The sequence below is a fragment of the Acanthaster planci genome, linkage group LG03 (genome assembly GCF_054643075.1).
Source record: "Acanthaster planci isolate LZ-2023a linkage group LG03, COTS_SCS, whole genome shotgun sequence".
Lineage (NCBI taxonomy): Eukaryota > Metazoa > Echinodermata > Asteroidea > Valvatida > Acanthasteridae > Acanthaster > Acanthaster planci.
Window position 1 is genome coordinate 22,887,778 of NC_141779.1, and position 21,414 is coordinate 22,909,191.

Consider the following 21,414-nt stretch of genomic DNA (forward strand, 5'->3'; position numbering starts at 1 on the left):
GCAAAGTTCAACAGATGAAATGTAACTTAAAAGAATACTTGCAGATTTTGCAAGGTCAATGGTAGTGATTAGTGCCGCAGATGCCTTGGTGTACTTGTGCTGTGTCTGCAAGTCGCAATACATGTAGCTTGGTGGCTGAGAGGCCTGGGGACAGCTCTTCAGGTGGACTACAGAAACTCTCGTCCGGCACCCTTTTTCAGAACATGCAGTTTATTAACTAAGATAGAGAGCATAGTGGTCCATGCCACATTACTAATATAACCACATTTACAGGGTCAGACCAACACAACCGACTTTCTATGAGTTACGTGCTTTAGTAGCTGTCCATTTTGTAGGAAACCTCACAATAAAATACCATCTTGCATGTAAGTTTACATGTGAAGGAGAAATATCTGAGGCATTGACCTAGAACAAATCTTAAAACTAGACAGAATTTCCCTGGGAATACATTTCCCAGTCCCACACATCGTGAGGTAGGAATCAATCCAGGAAAGCTCCAACTCTAAATCAGACTGGTTATATATACAATGTAGGTATACATAAAAACAAAATCTAAAGCTTGACCAAGAGACAATTCATATCTCTAACTTCTGATGAATTCAACGCATATCAGAATCTACCGAGTATACACAAATCGCAGTCGTCGGAAAAGCATTTCAAATGCATCAGTCCAAACTGTAGGACTGCAGTTAGTCTATTACTTACACCATGGATGTGATGGATGATAAGTCCTGTTTTACACATATATTCAAAATCTGCTCATATTTCTCAATGCAGTGAAAAGCACAACTTATTCCCAGTCTCCACTAAGTTATTAGTCAAGGTGATTGAAAAGTGCACTCAAACTGCCTCAATTAATTCATGAAACACATGACATGTCCTAAGCTAAATGAAAAAGGCAAGCTTTCTGAGGGAAGATCTCTTTTGGATCTAGTCTCAGAACAGTACTGGCTAGTGGAAACTACGAGATACATATATCAAAACTTTCAACATCATGAATCTGCTTGGACTTGGACTTGGACTTAAAAATATATACCCAAAAATATCCCCAAAATATCATGTAATCGATCGGTAAACTTCTTTTCACAGTTTACAACAAGAGTCACAGTGAAAAATACATTGACTAAACTCCAGAAAAATTACACAATAGTATGCAATGATATAAATAGGAACTCAAACTTGCGTAAGATAGAGAGCCAACACTTGTGAACATAAGGGGAAGACTTGGATTTTGAAATCCTCCAATCCAAAGAAAAGTAGTGCAGAGCGTAGACAGAGTTCGGCAGGCATGTAGTCAGCACGATGGCAAAGTTTGTAATGCCTAGCTTGCCAAAAGTCTGGGGCAAACTGCTCCCCAGAGCATGCCTTTGCCACATGACTAGCTCAGGCTCTCATTGGACTACTTAAAAAGTGCCGCACACGACTCCAATACTGATTGGTCATCTAGTATCTAGGCAGATGAGCACTCGGCAGAAGTTTATGGCTTTCACAGCTTGGAGTAAGGTATGAACAACAACTAGGGATTAAGTGTCCCAACATCCTGCTGATCTGAAAAGTTTACTCGGAGTGTACACACGGGTGTACTAGTCAGAGATTAAAGGCAGTGGATACAAAGAACATCCTGTGATCTTCTAGGAAAGCTATTTGACAAAAGGAACAGGCAATAGATCAAAGGTTCACCACTGGAACACTGCTTACCAGTAGAAAAGTCAAAGCTCAGGAAAGAACAATTTAAGTATGCAAAAGGAAGACATAGTCATGCAGAAATAACGTTTTAAGTTGTAACCCAAGACCTCTTTTGGGACAGGGTTACATAAGAATGTAATAAATCCACAGAGGTACGTCTGTCAGAAGCATTACCCCCACACTCCCACTTTCCAATTCTGGGGCAAAGCAAGTCACCCCCCCACAATAAGCCTTTTGTAAGTTAAATCTGAATAAAATCTGGTACACTGAGTTATCTGATTGCACATAAATAGAAGAATTTGAATTCCCCAGACTAAAGACTATACCTCGTGATTCGTGGCAAGCTTTTGCATAGTAACTGCCATCTCTAGAATGGACTGGTTCCTTTCTGCCCTTCTTATCCATTGAGAACAGTGTATTGTTGCAAAGTGTCTCTTATGTAACTAAGGAAAAGCTTGCCCCAAATTTTGAGATACATGGGCCGTTTTCCAGTACTCAACTTCGGCTCCGTCTCAGGCTTCGCCAGTTTTTTTACCAGATGACTTTGAAGCTGTAAGTGCAGTAATAGTCTAATAGTGCCACAAAACATCAAATAAGATGCAAGAGAGCCAGAAATTACAGTAATCCAATTTAATTTAAACGCTTCAGGCCCACAATCGGGGATTGGTTTGGGGAACGAAGCCTGAGACGGAGTCCAAGTTGAGCATTGGAAAAGGGCCATGTATAGCAGCAGTGTCTTTAGTCTGAGGAATTCAAATTGTGATATTTTTGTGAATTTAAAGAATGCAGTGTACCAGATGTTATTCAAATTTAAGTTGCTAATAAAGCCTTATTCCTGTTTCCCATTTCCCCTCTCCTCAATTTCCAGGACAACGTTTATGTGGTATTTTGATTGGTGGTTGTTTTTTTTTCTGGTTTTCAGATGACGAAAAGCCCAAGATTATATGTCCGATACCCATGCCGGATGTTAAAACCGATACTGGCAAGCGGACTGCTACTGTGGACTATGGTGAAGCTACAGCAACTGACAATGCGGATCCCAATCCCGAAGTGACATGCGATAAGGGCACGAATACAGAGTTTGGGATTGGTACTACTACTGTCCGATGCAAGGCCATAGACGACGCCGGCAATAAGAAGGGATGTAAATTTGACGTCACCGTTGAAGGTGGGGAAATTTTTTTTCCTGGTAATCAGGAGATATAGTGATACCCTGCTACTTACCACACAATGTAATCCCCTAAAAGGCCCAACGACCGGACTGAAAAACAGAAAAAGTTTTTAAAAGAAGTAAAGTTAAGGCATTCGACCCCCACACACACACAGAAGGGTGTGCCCTGCTCTATTTTTTATTGAAGCTTTGTATATATAAAGAAAACACTCCTTATCGTCACAAACTAAACTCGTTTAAACTCAATCAGACACAGTTTTTGTTGTTGTGGTCCTTTGAAGTTCAATTCTACATGCGTGCCAGGCCACATGCATTGAGCACTGGATTGGAAAAAGTATACATGTACATCTCTGGCTAGCCTGATTAGCAAAAATGGCCACAACACAAAAACGATAGATTTGATTTTCACCCCAAAAATGCACTTTTGCAATATCGGGCAAAATGTAGGGGTGGGACAGATTCTTATCCGCCTCGTCCCGGCTCATTTCGGGTTAAGGATCACGTCAGAAACACAATTGATTTATTGCCCTTATCACTGTGGTAGGAAGCAATTGTAGCCATTCTTGACAGCTTCTTTTCGTCAAGATTATGCTGGATACTTTGAAATTTACCAGAATGTATCCCCAAAATGCTTAACTTGTCAACTAGACTTGAAAGTTTGGTGGCCACCTTTCAAACATGTTGGTTGACAAGCAAAACTTGGTGGGCTGTGTGGCTAGCTTTACAGCCAGGCAAAGTCGTCATGATTTAAGATCACAGTGACACCATGGAACAAAGGTCAGTGACTGCTGTCAGATTTTATTATAGACCCCCTCTTATCTGTAGGGTGTATGAGAATTCCATGTTGCAGCCATTCAGAGTTGTTTAGTAATAGACGTTGCCAATCAGAACATAATATCTTTGAGTTTTGGTTTCCAGATGATGAAGAACCCACGCTGGAATGTCCTGAATCTATGGATCCCCCAACCGATGAGGGCAAGTCGTTCGCTACCGTGGAGTACCCTCCTCCAGCTGTGTCGGACAATGTTGATGCTTCTCCAAAAGTCACCTGCTCTGAAACAACCGGTTCAGAATTTTCATTTGGACCAACGACAGTTGAGTGTACAGCCGTTGACTCTTCTATGAATGAAGCAACGTGCAATTTCACAATCAACGTGAAAGGTATGGAGGCATTGCTTTCCAGTTTCCACTTTTTAGCTTTGATTCTGCATGAATTTTTCCCATCCTGGAAACATCTCCTTGGTCATTGTTTTGAAGGCAAGCACAGGATTTGTCCTACTAGTCAACAAGGTTTCAAAGTCTTTTAACAGATTTATCTTCCTGGAGATGCTTTTGACATCAAAATTAAATCCAAATTTATACTAAATTCCATCTGGCGTTTAAATGTTAGGCTCAGTCAGTTCCAATGATCCACTGTTCGAATATTCAACCTTCAATTCAATCAAATATTTCATCTTACCTACAGGCAGATTGTTGATAATGAACGATATACAAAATCAGTTGCAGTTACGCACACTGTTATACATTGTAATCACTATAGCTTTTTACATATAGGAATATCTCCAGCCACAATTTAGCAAGATTTAAGAGATGGACAATGCTTTTTGTCCTGTTGAAAATTTCTATGCCTGTTACTTTTTAATGAATAATGTATTTTTTGAATTGTTGTAAGGTTTCTGCCGCTTTTCATTTGAATTTGCTTGAAACAAGCCTCCACAGAGAAATTGTTCTCATTTAAAACAAAAGAAACTTCTCCATTCCTTTTACGAATTTTGCATTCAAACATTCAAATTTGGAAAATTATAGTATTCCAATATTCAATCGATCAAACATTGGGATAGTCGGCACAGCTCTATTTAAGTAACATCATATCTGGTCTAGTTTCAAACCTAACATCTCTTTATTACATAGACTAATGAAATGATGAGCACCGCACTTCTGAGGGTCTTGTCCCTTTGGATACCTTTCAGATACTGAGAAACCAGAGCTTGACTGTCCCATTGTCATAACTGAGCCTGTGGAAGAAGGCAAGTCCTACGCCATAGTGGAATTTAGCCCAAATGTCTTCGACAATGTGGACCCTGAGCCACAGGTCAGCTGTACTCCGCCCTCGGGTGAGGAATTCGACATTGGCAAGACCGAGGTCACTTGCACCGCCGTTGACGATGATGGCAACTTCGACTCTTGCGATATTGAAGTCCTAGTTGAAGGTAAGAAAAGATTGGTTACATCTGTTGCTTGTTTGGAGGGTGCTACTGATGCTGCTGTCCCTTCAGGACCGCTGCTGCCGGAGGGTTGTTGTTCTCCAAAAAAATATCTCCCTTTCCATTAAGACTTAAGGACTGTTATCAACCCACTTTCATAATGTACAAAAGCCACTGTTGTAGGCAAAGTCCACAGCACCACACACAGTATTTGCCCAGTAGGCAAGCCTTCAAAGGTTTTTAAAATGGAAGACAAACTGTGTAGTCAGCATCCAGTCCTGGACCATGCACAAAGAGTGTACATGAAACTATGTATGTGAAACTATCAGGGGTGTATCGTGCATCGTACGTTGCCAACCACATGGTTTCCTACTCAGGAGTACCAGATTTCCAGGCAGTTACTGGAATTTCAGCTCTCCTGTATTTTGGGGAATCCCTCTGGCCCCCGGCATTTGTGGGCTGGCAGTGTTGGAGTACTTGTACTCAAGTACAAATTGAGTACACTAGAGTACTCGGCCATACTCAATTGTCAGTACTCGAAAACTTAATTGTACTTGGCCCATACTCAATTCTTTGTACATGCACCTGGATTTTGGGCGTACTCCACCCCTACATGTACATAGTCTGTACTCGACTCTAGTACTCGAGAAAAATTTGAGCACTTCAACTTTTACTGATAGCGTTTTTGGGCACCGAGTTATGAGCAAAGTTTGCTTTGCTCAACCTTGAACACAATGCAATGTTCTAGTTCTAAACACACATTTATGTATAGAATGCGTACCATGCCCTGGGTGCATGTACAAAAAACCTTTCTGCCAGTCTACATGTAGTTACTACCTAAGCAGTTTTTATCGCAGGGCTAATATGAGTATGAGCCGAGCTAACCTTTCAAGAGCAACACTTTGTTTTTTCTTGGGTGCCCGATGGACTAACACTGACAGAGGTTTTGTGGTACTTTTTCTTATCTTTTTTTTTTTGTTTGTTTTTGAATATATTGACAATTTCCGGCATTTATAATTATATAGTGAGCTTATGGAGATTATCGAGAGCTCAGTGATAAGGGGCATTTATTCACAATTTATTTTCCTCTTGTTGGTGTTAAGAAATGCTTGGTGATCACAAACTGACAGAGAATTCATTGACTTGTCAATATGTTAACAATTTCGTAAGTGTTACATGTAACTAGTCAGCAAAGGTGAATGTTGCGTGATGTGTTTGTTGGAGGTAATGTAGATGTGGTCACTTTAGTACTTGTATTTCATTTTGTTCATTCAATTTTTTGGTATTGTAATTAGACTTGGACTCAAACTCAGCCCAGTACTTGGCCCTGAATGTACACATACTTAGTGCTTTTGGACTCGGACCCATCACCAGTGTACTCGGCATTGGGTCGACAGATTTCATACATTGTGATTGGACAACACTTTGCAAACTCTTGGAGGTGCACAATTGTGAAACGTCCATATTGAAGTTGCAAGTTGGGAAACTGAAAGTTAAAACGTAAGGTGAAAAATAAGTTCAACTGACACTGGTTGAAATAAAAAAGTACAGGGATGGATGTTTTGTTCTGGACTTACAATGTAAGTTGCATACTCACGTATCTATGTAAAGCACAGTGCATCATGTGCTGGCAGATTATATACAGGTACCAATACATGTACATCCGTTGCCAGCCAGACAAGACAACCAAAACAAGCGTTCACTTGTTTGCAAGCAAACTAAAGGCCAGAGTCTTTCAACAGTACAAGTAGGTTTGTCAGAAAAGGGGGCAGGATGCTCAGGGATTTCTGCTCATTTCAGCCATTAGTGTTCATTATGTGCAGCCTTCTTAGATCAGATCCCATGCATACTATTCTCCAGGATTTTATTGTCCAGGACTTTCAAAAAACTTTTCCCACTTTGGAAATGTTTCCGCCCTGGACCAACGACCTACTGGCATCCCTTCCTGGTACAATTTTGTCCAATTGAAAGCTGTGCAATATCATGGTACTTTGACAACTGTTGACCAATAGTATTCTTCAAAATCTCAACAGCCCAGTAGTTTCTCCTGGACATTTTGTTGGATGGAATCAACATCATTGAACAAAAAAAGCCATCCATGACCTTCATATATTGCATTTATAGGAGGAAGCCATGATACTGTTTATATGTCAAATGGAAGCTTCATATAATGATGGCAGATTAATTAACTAGCTACTGGCAATATGTGTAACAACTTTATGTGAGGTTTAAAGTTTAACAAGCTACATGTACGTGTACAAATTTAGGGGATTGATTGCTGTCTTATTTCCCAAATGTTGCTTTTGTTTTCCAGATAACGAGGGGCCCATAATTAAATGCCAAATTCCCATGCCAAGTTCGGCTGATCCGGGTTCGTCATCGACTTTCGTTAACTACAACATGCCAACGGCAACTGACAATTCTGGCAATGTCCCGACGATAGAGTGCGTACCGCCGAGCGGTTCAGAATTTACGATCGGCACAAAAAACGTCACCTGTACAGCTACAGACAGCTCTGGAAACTCCAACCAATGCTCCTTCGGTGTCATTGTCAAAGGTATGGCATAGTTGGCATAACTTGCTGCAATCCAGTCATTTCAATTCTCAGTTCATGCGTATTAAAGTACATGTTATCCATCTCGCATGCTGCATTGACTATAGCGAGGCCAATTCTGGGCTTCGGCACTCAACAAATTAGGCACTAGAACACTATTTTTTTTTCCTCCCCTGAACAGAAGCCTGTGGAATAAATCAAAGAAATGGCACAGTTCCCCTCTTTGGAGGTTGAAAAAAGAGATGTATTTGAGCCACTTGCTTAAATTATTTGCTGTGATCCTGCAGAACTGGCACTTGATGGTGCAACATACATGTATGCCATATTGCATTCCTTTGCAGTATCTGACCCAGTTCATTGCATGCTTACCCAATCACATCAAAGAGTAGCCTTGCACAGGTGCAGCTGGTTTTTTGTTATATTCACCCTTCCAAGTGCCGTTTCTTATGGTCGTCTGAGGCACAAATAGTGTTAGCAAGTTTCATTTCCTCCTTCGATTCATTCTCCGGTTATTTGTGTTTGGCTTTTGCCCGCCACAGACATAATAGCACTGTGCACTAGCACTCTTGGAACTTTAGAGAAGTCCCAAGCTTACACCTTGAATCTTAAAGGGATCCATGCAACAAGTTTTTCCCATACTCACTATAGACCTTTTCCCATGAAGTCCCACTCAGGCTGGACCGCGGTGTTTTGTGATGGTAATTTAGATAACTAGTCAAGCATGCAGCGTTCACACGTGCGCTTGTACGTGGTTGAAGCTGCCGGTAGGAATATATGCAATCACCGTCACCACGGCAGTCCACACTTGGTGGTATTGTTTAGCATAATCCAGTTACGTGGATGAAAAAGGTCTGTTGGGGCATTTGCGTGAAAACTGTTGGAAATGTTCTCACAGTAATGCTGACGAAAGTATACAAGCTCTAACACAAAAAAATTGTTCAAGCCTTTCCAGGCAAGTGAGGGTGCTATTACTGTGATGTAAATCAGGGAAGACACTGTTACATTACAGTGAATTGCCCAAGGAATGGAAATACATGTACATATGACAGCAACTATACAAAATTCCAGCAGTCTTTGTTTGCTAGTCAGTTTGAGATAATGACCCAGTGCCCATTATGACATCAGATTTTTGTTCATGAATATGTAAATCATTAACATCGGAACCAAAAGGTTTCCGAAATAAAAATAGCAAAACAGCAATTGAAAGTAAGATTAGTCGAATCACAAAGGTGCAGTTTCAGTGTTGCATAGGTCCTTCGTATTACGACACAATAGCATAGGTGGAAATTAAATACCCAGATGCAAAAATTACATCTTATTTCAAATTCCATGGATAGTCTGTTTGACTAGTCTTTGGGCGGCAGGAAAACTTCTTTGTTTGGCCTCAGTTTCAGAGAATGTATCATGTCAATTTGGAAGGGAAAGTTTCGAAAGTGTTGCAGGCCACCATGAAAGTAATGCCTTTTGTTATTTCTTGTAAAGACACGGAAGCGCCAACCTTTGACTGCCCAGATGATATGGCCCCAAGTATGGACGAGGGCCAGTCGTTTGCCACAGTCTCCTACAAAACCCCAACTGCAGAAGACAACTGGGACAATGATCCCCAAGTCACCTGCACCCCAAGGTCAGGCACAACATTTAACGCTGGAAAAAACACTGTGACGTGCACCGCCATTGATACAGCCCGCAACAAGAAGAACTGCACCTTCACTATTTTTGTAGAAGGTAAGTACCTAAGAATTAACCTGTAGTCGCTTATGCTTCATCCTTCACAGAGGTGTAGCAACACATAAGATGCCACCAGATACCAGTTTGCTCGTTAAGTGCTCTTCGAGTACCACATTCACTGTCAAATATTGACTTTGAAGAACATGGTATATTTTGTGATACTTGCACAATAAGAGGAAAATAAATTCGAGATGTCAGACTTCCCCATTTTAATAAAACTGTATTTTTTTCCAGAAGAAAAGTACTCAAAAAGTATTCAACCGACATGAAGTACAAAAAAGTGTTGTTATTTCAGCTCATTAGCAACTGATCAATGAACTTAAGGTGTCCTGTGTTTTCAGAACTTCTGTCACCCAGTGCATTTATTCCCATGCTGCTATCTGCAACCAAATTCTTTTTATAAAGTGATTAGTGTGACAAAACATTGACCCCTGGCTCTTTTTGACAGACAGGTGTGTGGTTAATATCTGTGAAATTGTCTGCTGTTTTTTGATTGAAAATCTGTGCTAACCTCTGGCCGAGTGTGCACTGCAACAAAACGCCAGTACAGTGGGCCCCAGGAATGAGACCCCTGATGGCCAGGATCATTTCTAGCTGCTCTTTCATGTACCTTTCTGGTACTGCACCGACAACACCATGTTGTCAGCATCTGGTACTTGCAACCATGATAGGGGAGGTACATTTAAAATAAAAGAGATCATGAACATGCTTGTGAGTGGAACTCAGTCGGTGAACCGAGAGCTGTCAGTTGATTAAAAACATCATACCTTTCTAGGGCCGCACTGGAAGGAAGGTACCGGTACACAAACTAACAAGCCTCATTAAACCTCACTACCCCAAACTTGCCATACTCCAACAGCAGGTTTTGAGAGGTACCGTGCCTGATGAACTTCTTGTTGAATTTTGTGAGACTTGGGATGAAAGGCCTGGCGAGATGGTGTTGGATTCTGTGTGTGTTGGGACACATTGTGTGCAGTGCTGGCAATTGCTGAACCAATTGTTGGACTTTGCTTGATTTTGTCAGGTTTGGTACTGTTCAGTGCAAGTCATCCTATACTGCATAGACCCATCCATACCACATCACTCAAACTCCAACGGGCTCATTCTGTTGGAGTTTATCAGGTTTGGTACACTAACCTGCATGTACAAGTACATAGACAAGTACATGCACCTGTTGGATTTTGTGAGGTTCAGTATGCTTTCTAGTGCAGGAGCCTAGGGAGTTGGGAGTTTGAATGGCTGGCATTTGGCCTGAGACGAAGATGGGATACATCCGGATTTCGGTGAATCACATCAGGAGAGGAAAACTAGTGATACTGAGGCTTATTTGTACTATACTGTTGTGACATTACTTTGTGCACTAGTTTATGATAAAGGTCACCATACTCACATGGAAAATGTGTTTTCAACCCCAGCCCTGTGTAAGGAACTTGACAAACAATGTCAGTGTATGTGGCATGCTGTATGTCAACTGCTGTGGAACACCAGAAGCAATCTAGAATTCAAGGCTGAAGAAGGACGACCCTCTGCTTGCCATTTGTGGTGGTCATGCACCCCTTCTGGTATGGCTAGAAAAAAAGCAAGTGAAAGTTACAACTGTTCACAGTGCCACAACATTCAAAACACAGGTCGGAGCCTGCAGACAGCAAGAACCCCAAAGAAGGTGACAAACCAGTTGAGACAGGATGCCATACCAAATACATTGCAGATAGTGGATCGAGCTTGGGGCGTGTTGTATGACTACTTGACCATCCGCAGGACCCTAAACTGGAAGGAAAGAGGACGCATGCAGGTGTATAAGTCAAATCATCAGACTTAACTTTTGGAAGTCCCTTCACCCAACATGCCTAAGCACACAACAGAGTCCTGAGAAGTTTGGCCAAGGAGCCACACAAGGGCTACAGGGTAACAAAAGGCCAGGTGGGAGGCATGGCGTAGGTCTACTGAAAGCACCTGCCCGCTTGGCCTTCCTGGCCCACCAACATCGATCACACACCAGCCGGATGTCTGTCTAAACTAGATTTCATTGTTTGTGCACACAAACATCAAGCATCATCAAATGGACTGTTTGTATTTGATGTAAGAAACCTGTGTACCTTGCCCTTCTTCAGGGGCTACTACACTTTGGTTTCACAGCAGGGCTGTCTGTGCCCCTGCTAACTACTGAAAATAGCAGTAGGTTAACGGGAGAATATGCATACACACTCGCTGACTGATATTTAGTTTGTTTTTTACATTCACTGAACAAACTCAGGGAACGCAGAAAAAGTGTCTTCAAGACGAGGGTTTCTTTATCGCGAAACTCAGCAGGTTGCACATTCCTGTATCTGTTGATACATCCGAGGACACGACATTCCTGTGGACCATTGCACTCACTCACAGTTTTAACTTGAGCCTGTGTGTATATTTTAGTCGCAGCACCAAACCGGTATTTGTCAGAGAGCAATGTCACGTGGTTATACTACCTTCTTGCAAACGCGATAGTCTCGCAGTGATGGCTTGTAAGTCTGGTCATTGCATTTGTCTCTGCATCAGCACATATCTGTTACATGAACAAGTAGCGGTATAAGCATATGTGCCCTTTGTTTACCTTTATATTGTCCTTTATTGAAACCTTGCCAGGTGGTTTGCACATGCATCGTGATTTGCTTAAATTTAGTGGTAGCATCAAAGGTCACTTATTCCAAAGAAATCTGTCCGGCATCATTACTTCTTGATCAAATTTGTGCAAACAAAATGGATGTACAGTGTACCCGGCAACATTCTGTTTTAGTTGTAACCATGACGTCGGATGGCACATCATGAATACTTTTTTTCACGCTACATCTGACAAAAGGTGGCACTGAAATACATATACCAGCAATTAGACCAAAAAAGTGCTTCAAGAAAATGTCATAACACAATCAATTTTGTTCTGCCGTTACCAGCTTTTGATCTGCCATATTACACCAAAGGTAGAGTTGGGGCTCCCAACCCCATTATTATTTTTGTTCAGACTAGGGGGACCGAGAAACAGTCTAATTCGGAGCAAGTTCTCGCCATGACTAAGGGTTGCGTTTGAGCGAGCTACTCGTGTTCGGCTGGAGTAAGACCCGTGGGTCAACGAGGGCATACTCCCATTGCACATCCAGAAATATAATGTGCACGCACCACACTCGGGTTGAACTGGAGGAACCACGCGAACGCAGCCAACCACCACAGGTCCATATTGCCTGGTACCCAGGTTATGTTTCATGCATGGGTTAGCATGCAAAATTGAACATTGTAAAACATAGGTCATGCTGTCAACCAATGTGCAAAGAATTATGGGGCGATTTCATGTCTGTGCAAGTAAGTATGTGTGTTCATACACGCGTGGCGCTGGGTGACATGGGCTGGTGATGAGCGATCACCTCTGATGAATGCCCCGGGCGTAATTTACGTAATTCTAACACAAAACTAATAATAAATCGGATACCATAATCCCACATATTGTGTTGATATTTTAAGAGCTGTTATCAATATGTTGGTCGGACAATTTGCTCGAGCATCTTTGATTTTGTTTGGAAAAATGTAATAAGTACTCAGAAAATGTCCGATATCCGGCCGTAATTTCATGCTCTGTATACCCCCAACGAAAGAGAAAAGTGAATCCAAGTAAAGCAGATGTTCTTTGCTTTATATTGTCCAGCAAAAAAACAGTGAAATCAACCATAAGCAGCAGTTGCTTTAATGATGTAATTTTTCAGTCCAGTCACGATCATATAAATGAAGCTTCAGCTTTTCAGAGTGATTGAAATGTTTGCTTTGGTTGGCTTCCAGATGCAACATATTTGTACAACTTAAGTGTCCATTTCCAAAACCGTACAGATGCGCCACAGTTGAAAAACAGATGCTTAGCAGCAATTTTGAACTTTTGTAATCATGATTTTCATACCAAGCAATTCCTTGTAGCTCATAAAAATCTTGTGAAAATAGTAGTGTGCATTACTGGTGACTTGCACTAGAAATTTGGTGCCATTGAAATACAAGACTTTTCAGCAATTACTTTTAAAGCGGCATAAATGCATGAAGTTTGGCAAACAGGATTCTCTTATTGTCTTGCTATCTTATCACTAGCTGGTTATCATTTATTTCCACTCGGCAGATACTGAAGAGCCAAGCATTACTTGTCCAATTGACATGGACGAGCCTACTGAAGTTGGTGTGTCGTATGCCGTCATAGACTTCGAGACACCCAAGGCATTCGATAATGCAGATCCCAGACCAAAGGTTGACTGTGACAGAGTGGCCGACTCACAGTTTGACATTGGCTCAACTAGTGTCAACTGCACAGCTAGGGACAACGCTGGCAATGAAGAGACCTGTACTTTCACCATTGTCATCAACGGTAAGCATGCCAGTGGAGTGCATAATTGCGCAGGGTCAGTTTTTGTTTTTGTTTTGTTTCAGGTTTTTTTTTTCAATTTTTCTTTCGTTTCATTTTTATGTGAATGGTAAAGCCCCATGTAATCTATCTGCACTTGGGTACCAAAAAGTTAATTTTATTTTTCACCCTAGATGAGGAATCACCGAACATCACCTGCCCGTCACGAATGGATAAAGTATCTGTGGATTGGCACCAAGCGTACGCCACTGTGAATTATGATCCACCAACTGTAAGAGATAACGCCGACCTCAGCCCCAGCGTTTCTTGTGTCAAAGCATCAGGCTCCGAGTTTGGTCTTGGCGAGACTATGGTTACATGTACCGCCTCTGACAAATACGGCAACTCAAAGTCATGCAAATTCCCCATTAATGTTGTAGGTATGCTATACTTCAGCAGGTGACAACATTAATTTCTGTGCTTTCAGCGTGCTTTGTAATCCTACCTGACTTCCTGTTTGCATGCAAGCCTGAACACAGATATTTCGTATGCTGACAAATAGCAGTGCCAGTGTTGTGTTAATACCATGCTACAAAGTGCAATATGTTGGGCTTGAATTCCTGTCAGGCATATCAGTGTGCCTCCTTTGGTCCAAGTTACTTACCACTGGGTGCAACAAGACCCTCTAGCTCAGGGCAAGTCTGATCAATTACCATAGTTAACCAGAGTTCGACGCTAGTCAACAATGGTTTGATGAGTGTCGTCAACTACTCGCAACCAGCCAGGTTGGTTGCATCGTTGGTTGCCATAAACCATTTCTAATAACACAGTGCAGAGGACCAGTTATAATAAAAGTGCTGGGAAAAGAGTATGTCACCAGTAAATGACCATTTCCACTTTTAGTTTTATTTCCAAGGATAACTTGCGCCTGGGAGATTTTAATTAATTTTGGATTTTTTGCCCTGCCCGACGTGTATTATAACACTGTATACTCAGTGTATGCCCCGAAGGCTTGTGAAAAAAAAAACACAAGCATGTTCGGGTGGGATTGGAACCCACTAGTGGGTTCGAGTCCCACCTGAGTGTTCTTGTGGTTTTTTTTCACAAACCTTTGGGGCATACACTGAGTATACAGTGTTATAATACACGTCGGGCAGGGCAAAAAATCCAAAATTAATTAACACTTTTATTTTTGCTATTTTTCCCTTCCTGCAACCACCTTTTCTCCCCTTCGCCCTAATGACCTGACAACAGTTGACTAGGGTTGTTTACACTTCAACTTCACTGCACATGCGCTAGGTATGTCACGAACCAATCACTAGTTAACTAGTGGGCCTTGATCGAACATGGCCTTGTATTGCCTTAACGTGACCAGTTCGTTTGGCTGCTGTTGACTGCCCAGTGCAGCAAAATGCACCTGACTTTTGCACCCGTTGCATATTGCCATATGGCCCACAACTTTTTGCCCGAGTATGCATTTGAGTAATCTTTTTATTTAATACTGAACTTTTTCTTCTGTTACTCCATTAGATATGAAGAGCTTCCCTGTACCCACAGGGTTCTTTTGGGAGAAGTCACTGCAGTTAGGGCCATTTTTGTTGAGCAGCACTGCAGTAACAGGAATAGTTCCTTTTATCTCCATTCTTGACCAAAAAACTCAAATGTCACCTAAACATTTAAATTGTACTGGCTGAACTTTACCTGTCAGTTCACATTTAATTTTTCAGACGACGAGAAGCCAGAGATCACGTGTCCAGATCGTATCGACCAGCCAACAGACCGGGACCAAGACTACGCAACTGTGATCTACCCTGAATTCACTGTCAAGGATTACGTTGATGATGATCTGACAGTAACCTGTAAGAAATCGTCAGGCTCGAAATTCTATATTGAGGACAACCATGTCACATGTACTGCCCGAGACGATGCTGGCAACGAGGCATCGTGTACATTCCCTGTTGTAGTTACAGGTATGGAGCAGATTTGTTCTCCAGAATTTTGTTAGAGAGGCCTTTTAGTTTGGCTACTTTCCTGCAAAACCCATAATCAGGAGTAAGTGAAATTGTTTTATAAAACATTTTGGTGGGTTGAACATTTATGTATGTTTTACAAAAGAACATTGGCAAAAGGGATTTGGCACTTGAAATTCTCTGGGAGAGAATATGTTATTAATTTATCCTTGGTATTGTTTGCATCTTTTAAACTGTGCTTGAATGTGTCAGATATTGATAACTTGATAAACTTCATAACTTTCAGATGAGCAGCCACCAAAGCTTACATGTCCCGTTAACATGACGAAATCCTTGGATGAGGGAAAGCCGTATGCCACCATTAAATACACCAAACCGACAGCAACAGATAATGTGGATCCCCAGCCCGAAGTCTCTTGCGACGTTCCTCCAGACTCTGAAATCTATGAATTGGGACTGTTCCCAGTCACTTGTATTGCCATTGATTACGCAGAAAACGCAAACAGTTGCATGTTCACAGTAGAGGTGAAAGGTAAGAGGCTCCAGTTGTGCCATTTTTTTGCTTTTTTTAACCCTAAATATGCTGCCTGTTTTAATGATGTTAACCTGTAACAATCTCGCTGTTAGCTCTCGAGGTGGTCTTAACGGTGCTTATAACGAGTGTTGATAAACTTCACTGGAAACTGACTGGGGCTGTAAAACCCCTAAGGTATATTTCTGTCTGTTTTGGGCTTTAATTGCATGAAGGAAAAATGACAAATAAATAGAGGTTAATTGGCTGAATGGGATTCAAATCAAATGATCTCCACTGTTGAGTCATTTCTCCAACTTAAAGGATCAAGGAAATGAATTTTTCGTAAAATCACTTTCTGTGTATCTCTGTACTCTTCTTCTATGTTTGAAGGCTGTTTGACATCTTTTTTGAGTTATGTGAACTGAACGGTGCATGGCAAAATTAATCACCTCTACCTCATCAAGGATGGGTCACAGCATATAGACAGATGTTTTGGCATGATGGATACTTTTGTTTTTTTTATTTTGCAGATGAGGAAAAGCCAAAGATAACATGTCCGATGAACATGGCACCGTCAACAGACCCGGGCGAAAAGTATGCTACAATTCTGTACACCGAGCCCATAGTAGTGGACAACTTTGATCCCAGTCCAGAAGTTACGTGTTCCGTTGGACAGTTTGAGCAGTTTCAAGTTGGATCCAAGACAGTTACGTGCACTGCCACCGACAGCAGTGACAACACAAACAGCTGCACCTTCAAGGTTACCGTAGGAGGTAGGAATCTAATTTTTTTGGAATTGTTTATTGTTGGTCAGCGATCAGATCCAGATCCTGCCATCCTCAAGGAGTTGAAGTGTGCTCTCAATAGTAGAGAAGAAACAGGATGGTAGGAAGTTTCCAGGGAAGGAATTTCATCATTTGAAGGACAAGCCCACCTTGTCCTTAGAGAAGCCAGTTTTTTTTAGGGTACGACGGCCAGTGATGAGGGCACTAAAGCCAATATAATATGTGTGAGTACGAAAAAGGGCATGACTGCCAGTTGACAGAAACGCATTCAGATTCCAGCAGTCATTCATTTTAATTTGTGACTGCATGAAATTCACCAGGGAATTGCATCTTCCAGTTTCCTGGATCCTTATGGGCATTGCTGGCCAATCACAGTGCTCTGTGGACCGACAATCATGTATTGTGTACAACAGATTTACAATAATTTGGGTCACGAGGAAGAAAATATTTAAGAAAAACGTTGTAAAATGCATGATGTCTGTTTGTGGAGCTATATGGTTTAACCATGCAAGGAGCACAGCACCCCATGTATGTTCACTCCCATGTCCTTGTGCACCACTCGGTTGAGAGTTAGCACATACACACTCAATCACTTTACTGTGGATTTTGAGGCAGGCAACGTCGGACATCGTTTCGACACTTATTTCCACGGACAGAGGCCATTATTTATTTTTAGCAAAACACAAACAAAGATAACCTGATAACTAAGAATTGATCAGAAATTATTAAACCACAGTAGTCAAACGAACCAGCTGCACAAAATTTGAAACAAATTCTGAAAAAGTGATTTTTTTTTTAAATAAACACAATCAGATTTGAAAGAAAGTATGTCCACTGTCTTTCCCATTTTAAACAACTTCTCCAGTTTATCCAAACAAACCAAATAAAGAGCCGTGTGTATTAAGACCCGATAAAAACATTGGACATTGGTAGTATTTTCAAATGATTGCAAATTGAATATTTTGCATGTGAATAATTTGTCTGTAGCAGTGCATGTACACTTATATGTTTACATGTTCGTGCGTTAATGGAGCACATGTGCATGTACAGTACATGTATATGAATGTGCACACATGTGCACATAAATCAAAGCCAACTGGTTGACAGAGAGCCAAAATTGGAATTGATTAAACTAACAAAGGACAAGTCGCAAACGTAACATGGTAACCTTTTTCAAACATTGTTTCAATTATTAAGATATGCAGCATGTTTGAAAAACTGGAAAACAATTTAAATTTTTGAGTTTAAAATACCCTTTTTTACATTTGGAAATGTAGCGTACACAGACATTCTTGATTAACATGATTTCATTTCGTGATATGCTTCATGTTAATCAAGAATGTCTGTGTACGTTACATTTCCAAACGTAAAAAAGGGTATTTTAAACCCAAAAATTTAAATTGTTTTCCAGTTTTTCAAACATTCTTTCAATTATTAAGATATGCAGCAAATGCCCAAAATGCCTCTAAGCTTCTTTTTCAGAGAAGGGGAAATGTCCTGTGGACATGTGTAAGTCCACAGAAGGTCTTCCTTTCCTGCATCCTGTGGACATCTTTTGTTCACAAGTCCACACTAGTTATGTAAGGTTAGTGCAGTGAGTTCCTACCAGAGGACCATTTTTGCCATGTAAAAATATACTCTGTCTCGTTTCCGCTCCGAGCGGCTTGCTTTATGCCTAAAAGAGCCAGGGAATGAGTATCTTTAGTTATACCAGTATCGGTATAAAGCACAAAGAGCCAAGAGCCTGTTCTCCCAAGTACAGGTGAAATTTCAATTGTTTCATTTGCATCAAATTATGATGGCCCGTCTGATGCTTGTTTGAGTCATATTGTGGCATGGAAAAGGAAAATGGAGGCATTCAAGCCAATCACAGGCAACAGGGACTGTCATACACCTCTGTCATGAATGCTTTTCTCTTTGAATCTGCACAGAATGATCATGGGATATAACAATGTAACCGCAATATACACTCACTGTTTGACTTCACATCAGCCAGCGTTGTATGGTGTCACTACGTACGCACACAGTAAAATGACTCATAACTCTTCAACCACAAACTATGGTGAACTCTGGGCCTTATTAACGTCTGCGTTGTTTCAAGAAGACTTTAACCAATAACCTGTCGATACTGCTCCGTTCGGATAAAAGGAGAGATAGAAAAGTCAGCGGAATGAAACTGACCTTATTGCATACATAATACCACCCGTGGGAACACAAATTCCTTCATTGAAATCTTTCAATATTGGGATGAATATGAAGCAGTTTGTTCTGCGCCTACCCTAGCTCCTCCAGGGAAACTGAAAAACGGAAGTGAAACCTGGATGTTACAGGAGTAATTTTCAGCACCTGGACTCACAGTCTCTACCATAATCTCTGTAGTGTACCCATGACTCACGAGATCTTGTCGTTCATTCCTCACATCACAGAGATATGTACAGCTATAGTTGTCCACTACATGCATACATGAATAAACTACAGCTACTACGTTTGAGCGTAATTGAAATCTGAAAAACCACATAAGCTATGGGGTGTAGGCTGTACTTTTTAAGACTCAAGTCTGGAAGCGCTGTCTATATGCTAATAGCACTCCTTATTTGCATATTCTTCAGATACTGAACCACCTAGCATGCAGTGCAGGGTCAATAACATCTATAAGTTCACCGACAAAGGCAAGGCCACTGCCACCGTGGATTATGCCCTTCCAGATGTGAGTGACAATGTAGACCCCAGTCCATCAGTTAGTTGCAACCCTCCTTCCAACACTCAGTTCTCCACTGGCTCCACCACTATCACTTGCACTGCCACCGACAGTGCTAACAACGTGAATGACTGCCAGTTCAGTGTCATTGTCACAGGTATGGTCCAGGAATGAAATCTCTATTCCTTTACATATAGTATTGCTTAGTACTTAGGTGTCTGTGGGTAGCATTAAGTTTTTTTTTTTATTTCTTTTCTTTTTGGGGGGGCATCTTTATTATTATTATTTATGTTTTAGTAATGAAACCAGGCATTCCACAAAAGTTTTCAGGGCAAAAACCTCATGGCATCAGGTAGGGAGTGAGAACCCCATCCACATTGGGGCAGGTTGAGAAATAGAGCCCGAGACACAGAGGTGAGAGGTGTTAAGGAAGAAACTGACCCCAACCTTGAGTGAAATTAGTTATCTAAACTGAACTCCCCTGCTGAAAAGAAAAAAAGCAACAAATGGCACAAAAGTTTTATGAGTGAATGCATTGATTCAGGAAACAACATTCCGTCACACATTATCACTTCAAGCACAACTGAGATCTGTCGTAAAACCTAAGCACTAAAACTTTTGATGTGGTTCCATTCATAAAAATGTGACCCTCGGAGTGGTTGTTAGGGCCAGTAATTCAAACGAGGTCACTGTAAATTGGCTTTGGAGTAGCCTATTCTGGAAAAAAAAACAGGAAAAGGAAAGACATTTAAACAGATGTGTTTTTCCCTGGTCTCCAACCATAATTTGAACAGCCTGGAGACCGATACCCATTGAAAGCAGCATTTGTGATTGGTGATGGACTGAATGAATGTTAAGAAATCAAAGCAGAAAAAGAGTATGGTTAGCTCAGTGGGAAGGTATATACCAAAATGTGCTTGTAGGGGGGGGAGTATTACACATCCGTGACAAGATAATTCTTTCTTTTTTTTCTGACACCATAACTGTGAAAGGTAAAGGCAAAGGTAATAACCATCTGCCAATGCTGCTGACAGTTGGAATTTTCAGAACTTCAGTTCTGTAGCCAAGATCTTTTCCCTAAAAGACGTCTGACAAATGTTTATGTCATAGGCTGGTGCATTTGTGTTAGTCAAACATGCATTAAGATTGAGTCACAGTTCCCTTATGTTGAAATTAGAAAAAGCTCAATTTCCTCTTTAAATAGCAATTAAAAGATCAACCGTTTAAATCATGGACAGGTTATCTTGACTTGGTCTTTGAAAAGTCTCAAAGATTTCTAAGTGAGTTTTTCATCAATGGAAAGAATGTTTCAACTCAATGCTGAATGCTTTGTTGTGAATGATTTTCATCATTTTGTAAGGATGGATTTGTGTTGGGGAGATGTCAATTTAATTTTGGATTTTTTGTCCTCCTGCCCAACATGTATTGTATACATGTATTGTACAGTGTTACAATACACATCAGGCCTGCCCAACAAAAATCCAAAATTAAATTAACACCTCCCCAACCCAAATCCATCCTTAGAAATTGTTGTTTGCAGTACCCACTGCTACATCTGACTCTTAGCCAGCCGACACCGGCAAGTCCAGAGGTCGATTGGTTAAGACGTCTGCACCAGCAAGCAGGAAGTCGTGGGTTTAAGTCCCACTTTATACTTGTGGGCTTTTTTCACAAGCCTCCAGGGAAACTCTGAGTATACAGTGTTACAATACATGTCAGACAGGGCAAAAAACAAAAGATGTGCATCATGTTTGTTTTA

At 41.1% G+C, this 21,414-nt stretch overlaps 1 protein-coding gene across 1 annotated transcript in view; it reads left to right on the forward strand.

The window, feature by feature from the left end:
- The window catches only part of LOC110991038 (uncharacterized), a 93,414-nt gene that overhangs the window by 24,961 nt on the left and 47,039 nt on the right, over positions 1-21,414 (forward strand). The window contains exons 16-26 of the mRNA XM_022256130.2: positions 2,609-2,854; positions 3,776-4,018; positions 4,828-5,067; positions 7,376-7,618; positions 9,098-9,340; positions 13,470-13,712; positions 13,883-14,128; positions 15,416-15,658; positions 15,945-16,190; positions 16,703-16,945; positions 19,567-19,812. Coding sequence (XP_022111822.2) covers positions 2,609-2,854; positions 3,776-4,018; positions 4,828-5,067; positions 7,376-7,618; positions 9,098-9,340; positions 13,470-13,712; positions 13,883-14,128; positions 15,416-15,658; positions 15,945-16,190; positions 16,703-16,945; positions 19,567-19,812 — 2,682 coding nt within the window. The remainder of the gene's footprint in view (positions 1-2,608; positions 2,855-3,775; positions 4,019-4,827; positions 5,068-7,375; positions 7,619-9,097; positions 9,341-13,469; positions 13,713-13,882; positions 14,129-15,415; positions 15,659-15,944; positions 16,191-16,702; positions 16,946-19,566; positions 19,813-21,414) is intronic.